The 10,702-nt window shown below is 53.3% G+C and overlaps 2 protein-coding genes across 5 annotated transcripts in view; one reads left to right on the plus strand and one right to left on the minus strand.

The window, feature by feature from the left end:
* The window catches only part of PPP1R10 (protein phosphatase 1 regulatory subunit 10), a 34,133-nt gene extending 31,044 nt beyond the window's left edge, over positions 1–3,089 (minus strand). For 3 of the 4 annotated variants that reach the window (XM_043528014.1, XM_037913670.2, XM_037913667.2), the window contains exons 1-2: positions 2,855–3,089; positions 1,844–2,247 (exon numbers count right to left, since the gene is read on the minus strand). The gene's annotated coding sequence lies outside the window, so the exon portion shown is untranslated. Of the gene's footprint in view, positions 1–1,843; positions 2,248–2,704 lie in introns of all 4 variants that reach the window. The other variant, XM_037913668.2, reaches the window with a different exon arrangement.
* MRPS18B (mitochondrial ribosomal protein S18B) lies at positions 2,787–8,779 on the plus strand. The gene is made up of 7 exons (XM_007068235.4): positions 2,787–3,442; positions 4,967–5,117; positions 5,530–5,627; positions 7,060–7,128; positions 7,549–7,615; positions 8,144–8,203; positions 8,370–8,779. Exons 1-7 carry the CDS (start codon positions 3,353–3,355, stop codon positions 8,582–8,584), a joined length of 750 nt encoding a protein of 249 aa, XP_007068297.1. The 5' UTR covers positions 2,787–3,352; the 3' UTR covers positions 8,585–8,779.
* The last annotated feature ends 1,923 nt before the right edge of the window (positions 8,780–10,702 follow it).

The raw sequence follows: 10,702 nt of genomic DNA on the forward strand, positions 1-10,702 counted from the left end.
GCCCAACAAGACACTTGGGGTGTGTGTGGCTGGAGAAAATGCACGCACCCCTCCCACCTCCAGAATATCCTTGACAACAGATTTGTGGGTTATGTACAGCACCTTTGGAGTCCAGTGATAGCATTTCACATCTGTTATAACAAATCAGATTACATTAACTGATCAAGAGGAATGCTCCCCCACTTCCCTTCGGAAAGTCTAAAAAAAGGTACCAGTGAAATCCCAAAGTAGAAGGGAGACAAAGCAGACCATCTGCTTTACTGAGCATGGAAGCTGGATAGAAACCAATGTAAGTTATGAATACAGCCAGATAAGACAGACAAGTAAGAGAGCGGAGGTCCAAACTCATGGGTTATGTTGAAACCTATAAAAAGAAAGAAACCTGGTGGACTTAGGATCATACTTTGTACTCAATATATTAACTTGTACCTAGAGAATTCCTGTAGATGAAACAGCCAGGAGCGGAATTTGGTTAGAACAGTTTAGAAAGAGGAAAGGGGGGGACGCGCTGGGTGCATTCCCCTCCTCCTTCCCCCCACCCGCATCTCATTCCCTCCATCCCCTGCCTCCAAACGCAAGTCAGTCAGTGGGAGGAGTTTGCTCAGAGCTGGTTACATCACCTCCCTGCCCATGGGTTCTCGCTTTTGTACAGGAAGAGACAAAATGAGGCAGACGCCATTTTAGAAGCACAAGGGAGAGGGGAGGGAAAAAAAACACAAACAAAAAGGCTTCAGTATCTATTAAGAGGGAATTCATAACACAATACAGCCCCCACCATAGATATATATACACACACACCCCCCTTTGTATCCTATAATCTCAATCCTACAAAGCTACACCTATTAAAAATACAAGGGGAGGAATCCAATTCTTGTTAGCGTGAGCCGAAGATTCACTACAGAATCTCCCCATCACAATGGGGGGGGGGGGGGGGGGCTAATTTGTCCCTGTCCGAAGTATGGGAGGGGCAAAAAAATAAAGGGGGGGGGGGTAAAAATTGGATCAACCTGAAAAGGAAAAAAAAAAAGCTGCTTGCCAGAAACAAAGACAAGGAGACAAAACAGCTTCGCCATCTTTGAGTAGTGAAGGGAAAATAGAAAGCGAGAATCACATTTTTAAAAGCACATTAGATTTCGTTATAACTGGAGTCTAAATGTTATCAAATTTCATTCTGATCTTTTAAGATACAAGTTACTGAATTTTAACAAATTTTGTAAGTCTTTTTTAAAAAAAAAATCTCTTGCAATCTTTATTTTTAGATTGCCACCCAATTCTTAAAATTGCCCCTTTTCCCCAGCTACTACATATATATATGCAAATACATTATTAAAGTGGTACTTCGGGTTTTAAAAAAATAAAAATCACACAAAAAACCTAACAATTACATTGAATTTAAAAATATATAAATGGATTTGACATATCACTGTAAGGTTAACTATTTTTTAAACCAACCCATCATTGGCTAATGCCATAGATCTTTCTTGCACCCCTCACCACTTATAGCCTTACCCTGCAATCTTTATGTACAGATTGCTCATTTTCCTCGTCTCCCACACAAAGAAGCGATACTTTATGGCTCAGTCACCGCCATCTTTTGTGTGGGAGCTCATTAACCCTTCATATTCGTGGAGACGATGGATTTGTATAAGAGACCGTCGTACTCCTTATAAATATGCATTCATATTTTGCAAAATGCCTGACTTTTAAGGGTTAACCATTTTGAAACAAAGCCTACTTTCCTCTCAATTATATACACATTTTTGGTTTCTTCCTGGCGTTAATTCTTTTTGGTACAGAGGAGGAATTTTTTTTTTGGTCAGTTGGTTGAAAATTCGACACTTACTATCCAATAATTTTTCTCGTCGACAGCGCTTCAAGGTTTGTTATTTTTTGTTTGATTAAAGTGGTGTATTTTAAGGAAAAAAAATAATTGATTTGTTTTTGGTCATGGCTTTAAAAAAATACAGCAACTTTTTGGGGATTTTTGGTGGTTTGTCGAGATAAAGAGATGCAAAAAGTTGCTTGATTTAAAAAAAGGATCAGGACAGGTTGTTGCTAATTATTTTTTGTTTGGTCTTTTGGTATGTTTAAGTGGCAGTTTCCTTCAGGTCACAAAGAATTTGAACGGCTTCCCAAGGACGGTCGAAAATATGGTGGCTGCTTTTTTATGTCTTCCAAGGACCAAGTGGGGGGGGATTTTTCTCTTTCTCGTAGCAAATTCGACGCCAGTCTCAAGACCAAACCAACCTGGAGTAGAAAAACAGGGAAAAAAACACCACAATGAGCATTTTTAGACACATAAGGCACCCCTCCCCCCAAAATTTTTACCACAAAACCAAAAAATTTGGCAAAAACATATTTTTCAGGGTTTTTTTTTTTTTTAAATCGCTGGGATCTGGGCTGTTGTAAATTTTTGCAAATCTGGGGGCGGGGGGGGGGTCTGACAATAAAAATAGGGATTTTAGTGGAACCACCCCTCGGGGGGGGGGGGGGGGAAGGTGCTGGGAATTTCATGGTTCAGATGAAGCTCAGTTTCAATCAAAAGCCCCAGTTCCCTGCATCAGACCCAGGAGGTTAATTAGCAGCAGAAATGATCAATCACCAAGGTCATTCAGAAGGGGTAAGAGCAGCCCCCAACACCACCCCTCCCCGCGCGCCCCCACCCTGTACCCCAGCCTGGCGCTCTTAAGAGCTCAGTACTCACCTCTAACCAGACCCCAGAATGGCCGAACACCGCGCGGGTGGCGCCTTTTATAGGCGGCCCCACCCTCCTCCAGCCCCACCCCCCTACAGCTCGCGCTGCGGCGCGAGAACAAAGGCTTCCGTCCTCTCCAGTCCCCCTCCTCCCTCTTACCCAACGGCCGGCTCCTCGAGAACCGATTTAAAACCGCTAGCGAAACACACCGCTAGGGTCCCCTCTCGATGGGCGAGAGGGATCCAAGCTCGAAAATCAATTTTAAAATCGGCGACGGTTGTGACGCAGTTAGGAGGGGGCCCCAGCGCGCGTGCGCGAAGGGGAAAGGCGGGTGACTGGGCTCGGCCGGCGGGCAACACCCTTGCGGAGGTGTCACGAGACTCTCTATACTGCGCATGCGCAGAGGTGGGGCCGGCTGAGTCTCCTTAGCTGTCGTCCTACAGGTTGTACGCATGCGCGGCCAACGCCCAGTATTGTCTTGCTCTTGTGGCGCAGTTTTTATTCCGCTCCTATCTGTGCGCAGGCGCACCAACAGAATGTGTGAGCGCATGCGCAGTGATCATCCTGCCCTTTGGTCACGTGCAAGAAGATGGCTGCTACCAAGGCCGCTTTGATTTGTTAGTCACCACGCATGCGCACAGATCACCGCACCGCACGATGGCGGCTTCCAGGGGCACCATGTTACTGCGAAGGGTCGCGGGTAGCCTGCCTGGGCTGGCTCTGCTCCCGAGGCTCTTCTGGGCTCAGGTGAGGAACGGGGATAAGGGGGCCGGCCGGGGCCATGTGCTGTGATGTCATTGCATTGCATGTATCACTTTGTCTGGGTGGCGTCATTCTGCTGTACCGGAAATGTCCTCAGTGATGTAATTGTGCCATGGTGGACGAAGTGTGATGTCAGAGTTGCCCTGCACCAAAATCACTTGCTATGATGTCATCATGCCATGAGGGGGCAGCGTGGCATCATGATTGCCATGCCATGAGGTCATCACACCTAGGGGTGGGGGGAGTGTGACATAATGGCTGCTGTGCTGTGAGGTCATCACTCCACAGGGTGGCAGCATGATATGGCTGCTGTGCTATGAGGTCATCATGCCAGGAGCAAGGCAGCGTGACATCATGGCTGCCGTGCTGTAAGGTTATCTTGCCATGAGGTGGCAGCGTGATATCATGGCTGCTGTGCTGTGAGGTCATCATGCTAAGGCGTGGCAATATGACGTCATGGGTGCCATGCTGTTATGGTGCTGTGTGGCATTGGGCAACATGATGTGACATGGCATTGTCATGTTGTGACTCCACAAGGGTGGGTCAGGCCGCCTGTGTGAGACGAGGTGACATTATTGCTGTTTCCAGAGTCCCCCTGCCATGACATCGCCCTGCAGTGCTGTGGTTATGCATTTCAACATAACACAACACAGTTATCCAGGGCCGAGCCAGACTGTCAACTTGATTGCTGGGCCACGCCAGATCGGGATTGCAGCGGGATATGATGTTCCCCTGGCATGGTGTTATTCCATTGCGCGGCATCGCTGTGTCACATGGGATCTCAGCGCCCTGTTGTTGTGGGATCCTGCAGGCTATCTTGCCTTTGAGGCATGAGCCCACTGGGCCACCCACCTTAGACACAGTTTCCTGCTGCTGTTTCCATGCAGTGTCCAGCAACTCTGGACAGGGCAGATGCAGACAGCAGATCCATTTGTCCTTACTCTGTGGTTTTGTTTTGTTTTTCTTTCTTAAAACTAGCTGGGAAATTAAATGCAAAAAATATTGTTAAAGTTGCTTGCTGAAAAGATCGTGCTAGCATCTTCCAATCCCAAGGATAAAATCTTTCATATTCACTAGCCCTGCTGTTTCATCACAGAGTGGCATTGGGCTCTGCTGAAATGCAGCCTCCTTTGGGTGAAGCACAGCAATTAACCACTGCAGAGCGGAGGGAAGAATTCAGCCAAGAGCACTGGGACAAATCGTTGTGCCTGCAAAGCCCAGTCGGTGCAATTTTCAGTGATGGGTGAGTGATTCTCCCCTCCGCTATTCAGTGTTGCTGTGTGGCTATTCCCCAACTGCCCCACCCCAGAGGTGGCCGCATTTCTGTGATGGGTGAGTTAACCCCCTCTCCCTCCATGCCATGTTGCTGTGTTGCTGTTCCCTAGCTGCCCGACACCAGAGGTGGCTGCATTTCATTGATCCTTATTTAATATCCTAGCTGCAGTAGGGACAGCTGCTCATTGAGGTGGTCTGATCCTTTCTCTCCTTTCCTGACTTGGCCTTTCTTAGGCTGCTCGTGCTGCTTCGCTTCTACGGCTCCAGCGCCCGCTGCTCCGGGTGTTTAGCACAGAGATGGACCCAACCACGTCAGCAGAGCCAGTCACCTTTGACACTGAATCACGCTTTAAGGAGAAACCCTGGGAGTATCTAGAGACGGAAGGTATCCAGCCAGGAGCTGCGGAGGGGTTGGTGCTGAGCTTTGGACCTGCTGCTTCACAGGCTGGCAGCACCAAGGGCAACCTTGTAAGGGGCTCAGGATTCCTGGAAGTGGTCTAAGGGTTAGAGTGGGGTGGGGAGCGGACCTGGGATCCAGGATTCTTGGATTCTATCCTGTGCCCTGGGAGGGGAGGAGAGTCTAGTGGATTAGAGCAGGGGGCGGGGAGTTCGGACACCTGGGTTTCCATCTCTGGACCAGACTCTCAGTATGATCATTGGCCATCCTCCTCCCACTGTGACTCAGTTTCCCCATCTTCCCCATGATGCAACAGAGGCAGCACTCCCTCATGTTCTCTAGGATCCTCGGTGTGAACCCCACTTGGGAATGGCTAACTCTCCCCCCCCCCCCCTTGCAGAGTACATCGAGAGATACGGCGACAAGCCCATCTGGTTCGGCTATCGGCGTAACCACAAGGGACCCATCCCCCCACAGAAGACCCGCAAGACCTGCATAGTGAGTGCAGACCCACGCCTTGCCTTGCCCCTCAGCATGGGCAGGGCTTGGGGCCAATGATTGGCACGCCTGTCGGCTGCCCAGGCTCCAGGAGACACATGGGGGAGCCAGTGGACACCCAGGCTCCACCCTATGGCATGAGCTGTCCTCATCAAGGCTGGTCGGAGAGATGCCAGCAAAGAAAGAGGTCCTGAGTCTAGTGGTTAGAGCAGGGGGCTGGGAGCCAGGACTCCTGAGTTCTATCCCCTGCTCTGGGAGGGGAGGGGGTCTAATGATTAGAGCAAGGGGGTTGGGAGTTGACTCCTGGGTTTTGTCTGCAATCCAGGAAGAAAGTGTAGCTCTAGTGCAGTGGTCTTCAAACTGTGGGGTGCACCCTCTGGGGGGGCACGGAGGAACCTTCGGGAGGGGAGGGGCAAGGTCAGCCCCCATAGTGCGGGGAAGGGTGGAGAGAGAGCCTCATCCAGCTCCACTCTGCCCCCAGCTCCACTCCAGCCCCGCACGTAGCTGCGGCTTGAGCTCCACTCCCAGCAGCAGCCCCACAGTTGTTCCCTTGTGGGGAGTGCAGCGGACAGGTTCCATTATAGGTAAGGCGGGGGGGTGACAGAAAAAGTTTGGGGACCACTGATCTAGTGGTTAGAGCGGGGGCCTGGGAGTCAGGACTCCTGGTGCTGGGAGGGAAGTAGGGTCTCTAGTGGTTAGAGCAGGGTGGGGGCGGGGGTATAGAAGTGGGAGCAGAGTGAAAAGACCAATGGTCTGGCTAGCCTTGCTGAGATCCATAGCAGATCAGAAAGGTGCGGTTCGATGAGAGGACCGGAAGGTAAATTGGCAGGTGACACCAAACAAGGAGGAGTTTGAAGGTCAGCAGGACCCAGAGAACTTAATCCTTTAGCAGCTGGTCCACAGGGGTCGGAATCGTCCTAGCGAGTGTTGGAAAGGGACCAGGACGGGGGAGGCTGGAGAAGAGTCTAGTGGGATTTGAGGGCACAGCTGGCGAGGATACCTGGCCACTGGAGTGGGGCTGCTGTGCCCGCCTCTGCTGGGTGACCATAGGCAAGTCGCTGCCCTTTTCTGCCTCAGTTTCCCCATGTGTAAAATGGGGCTAAAGACAGCAAAGTGCTTCACGATCTCCAGATGTAAAGCCCTCGGGAAGAGTTTGGGATTATTATAATAGCAGGGGACAGATGCTTCAGGACATGAGGAAGGACAGGAAGGCCATTCTATGGAGGCAGGCTATTCCATACCTGACCACTAGGGGTTGCTTGCACCTTCTCCTTCGGCTAACCACTGCCAGAGAAAGGGTACCGGGCTAGATGGGCCCATGGGTCTGGCCCACCATGAGTGCTGCTTTGTGGTATGTGGGGACCACCGCTGGCTGGGATGTGAGCAGGGTGGAGAGGCGGCTCAGCTCTGACAGTCTCGTTTGGTTCCCCAGAGAGGAAAGAAGATTGTGGGGAACCCCTGCCCCATCTGCCGAGACCAAAAACTCCACGTGGACTACAGGGTAAGGGGCCGAGTCCGACTCAGGTCCTTCCAGCCCTTCCCCACCCCCAGGCAGGGCCTGTGACCCCCATCCCTCGACCTGGGGAGAAAGCATGCGTGGTCTGAGTTCCTTGGGCACAGCTCTATGATCCTCCACCCCTGCTCTGTAACCCTCTTCCTAAGGCCTGCCCTGTCTGTATGATACCCTCCCCTTTGCCCCTGCCCTGGCCGTATGATCCCCTCTTTCCCCTCTGCCCCGACTCTGTGATCCCTACTTCTTTCCTCAGGCTGGCCCTTCCTGTATGGTCCCTTCCTCCCCTGGCTCTTTGGGGAACCTGGTGTCCCCCAGCAGCCCGGTGTCCTCTCTGCGGCGTCAGCCTCTTTCCGCCTGGCCCTGCGCCTGCTGCTCACAGCTCCACTTCTGCCTCTCTCCCCCCCGCAGAACGTGAAGCTCCTAGAGCAGTTTGTCTGCTCCCACACTGGCGTCACCTTCCATCCCACACGCACAGGTACGTTGTTCCTCCTCTGCCCAGGGGGGCTTGGAGTCCGCCACAGGGAACCAGTTTCCCAGTCAGACCAAAGGGGTGGATGGGGAGCCATCTGCCTGGTTCAGGGCGGAACCCCAAGAGAGAGGAAGCAGGGGCAGCGTGAGGGCTGGGGTGGTGCAGAGGTGGAGGAGAATAGCCCAAGAGGCCAGGGGATAATCTGTGTGTAGGAGATACCAGGAGGTGGGTGGGATGGGGATCGTTGGGGGCAGGGGGAGAGAAGGATGAAACTGACGAAGGAGGTGACATTTCCCATCTGGTCCCATCCCTCCATGGGGAAGCATTGCCCACTGCAGCCTGTTCCCCAGGGAGATGGAGACGCCCCATCCAGCCCAGCCCCCACCTGGGGAACCCTCTTTGTCCCCTGGGGCCCTGTCTGTCCCTTTTAGAAATGGCAAAGGAGCCTCTGGTTCAATCTGCCCCAGAATTGGCTCCCCAAACCCCACGGTCTCTTTGTTCTCTGAGACACGCTACCCTCTCCTTCCGCTGCAGGCGTCTGCATGAAGCAGCATAAACGCTTGACCCAGGCAATCGACCAAGCTCGTGACCATGGTGAGTAGAGAGCTGGATATGACCAAGTGGGAATAGCAGGGGGCCGCGGGTTAGAATTGAGGGGCACCGGCAGCACTGGCGGGGAGCCCAGGGCTGTGTGTGGGGAGTGGGGCTGTGGATGGGGATTGACCCGTCTTGCTTACCAGCTGCTTTTCCTCCCCCCAAGGGCTCCTAAGCTTCCGTATCCCCTTGGTGACGCTGCAGGGCGAGGACTACACCAACCAGCACCAGGCTGTGGCCAAGACGCCCCCCGCCCCCTCCCTGCAGAGCCAGACACCCTGGTACCCCTGGTATGAGTGGCAGCAGCCGCCCGAAAAGGACATCGCCAGGATCCGCAGGATCTACAAGGACTATCTGAAGGAGGAGACCGGCCTGGCATGAGGGCCCAGGGAAGGACTGGATGGAGTGTCCTGGGGCGTGGGGAATGGGCCACTTCTGGGGAAGCTCGGGCCTTCGGCCTCACCTGACAAGCTGGCCCTAGTCCCAACCCCTCCAGGGATAGCGCTGGAGCCGCCCAGCTCCCGGCCATCACTTGTCCAAGCCTTCAGTGGGGAATAAACTGGAAGCTGCCGGCAATGACTCCCTGTGTTTATTCACCCTGTGCTGGACTGGGAATGGGATATGGGGTCTTTCTCCTTTAGTGGGCACAAGCTCCCATCCACCCCCAGAGCAGAGGAACTGGTTGGCTATGGGGGTGGGGAATGGGCCATGAGGCCTTTCCCCCTTAGGGGATGTCAGCTCTGATCCACCCCTAGGGCAGATGAATTGGTTGGCTATGCAGGTGGGGAATGGGACACTGGGCCTTTCACCTCTAGGGGGTGCCAGCTCCAATCTGGCCCCAGCTTAAACCTATTTTCACACGTCTCTGGGATGTATGGTCAGGCTCTTCCAGGAGAGCCAGCTGGGGCCCATGCCTGCCAGGGGCCGCTCTGATCCTGTGCTCTCACCATCTCTTCCCCAGATGCCCCATGGTAGCAGCAGGAAGTTGGAACAGGTCTGGCAGATGAAGGTCCTGTGTGGGGAAGGGAAGCAGAGCAGTGTCAGGCCCCATAGCGGAAACCTCAGCTCAGCTGATGACATAGAAGGTAGCATGTCTACTCCCTGACCGACCTACCATGCAGCCCACCCAGTCCCAGGCACACACCAGAACAGCCACACTTGGACAATTGCAGACATGCAGCTCACTCACAATGGACCCACTCGATCAGACGCACAACGCACCTGCCTGCCTGTTCACAGACATGTAGCCTGCCTACGGCGCACCTATCCACAGTTGCCTCAACTGAGATCAGGGCCCCGTTGTGCCAGGTGCTGCACAGACACACAGCGAGAGACAGTCGCTGCCTGAAAGCTCTTGCAGGCTGAATAGAAGAGGTAGAGGAAGGCTCATCCCCATTTTACAGGTAGGGAACCTGAGGCTTCTAAAGGTACAAGGGCTTGCCCAGGGAGTCTGTCAGAGTTGGGAATTGAACCCCAATCTCGAGTCCCCAGCCTGCAGCCCCCCTCTGCCGTCATAGTGCTGCCTGTCCTAACCCCCTCAGTGGGCTAGGGAACCCCTTCTATCAGGGTTCTCCCTTTCCATGCCAGATGCCCCATAAATCCCAGGCAGCTGGGCTCCCAGATACCACAGTGATGGCCAAAGTATAAAATAGGAGATGGGTCAGAAAAGTCTTTTGGGGGGTGGCCTATAGAGACTCCCATTCTGTGGTACTGAGCTCCCTCTTGCAGCCTGATCTGGGGGTATGCTCTCTTTAGGGATGGGGATGGTGGTGTTGCCATGATATTCCTCCTGCCCTGGCCACTGCAGCCTATCCTGAAGTGGGGGAATCTATCTGTGGATGGGAGGGGAGGTCCTCACAATTGCCTCTTCCCCTTCCCCAACCACCATGGTTGACCGGAGGTGCCCTCTTCTTTAATTGTGGGGGGTGAAATGGCTGGCCGTTTACAATATTCCTCCCTCATCCTGGTGACCAGCCCAGAGGTGGGGGTGTCCCCCAGGATTGGATGGGTCACCTCTATAATACACCCTTGGATGAAACAGACCAGGGTTGGGAGTGGGAGATCTGTTACTGAGGGACCAGTCTTATTATGGGGGAGACAGACTGAGGGGGCCCTTCCACTGGGAGATCCAGACTAAGGGTGTCTCATCATGTGAGGGGATGTCAGACTGTTAAAAGTGGCTCTCCAATATTGGGGGACTAGACTGTAAGGGGGTTCTTACTGGGGGGTGGCAGGTTGGGGGAGGCGCTTATGGTAGCAGATAGTCCTTGGGGTTCCCTATGATGGGAGAGTCATTGTTTTGGGGGTCTTGTATAATGGGGGGACCAGATGGGGGGTTCCTATGGAGTGAGGGGGAAGGCAGAATGAGGGGGGCAGTCCAGGGGGTCCCTATCGAAGGTTAGGCAGCTTCAGGGAGCAGAAGGATTTGTTTATTGGGAGGATCCCTATGATGGAGACCGGATTAGGGTGTCCCGTCCATTGGAGGAGGCAGAGGTAGTT

The sequence above is a fragment of the Chelonia mydas genome, chromosome 14, assembly GCF_015237465.2.
Source record: "Chelonia mydas isolate rCheMyd1 chromosome 14, rCheMyd1.pri.v2, whole genome shotgun sequence".
Taxonomy (NCBI): domain Eukaryota; kingdom Metazoa; phylum Chordata; order Testudines; family Cheloniidae; genus Chelonia; species Chelonia mydas.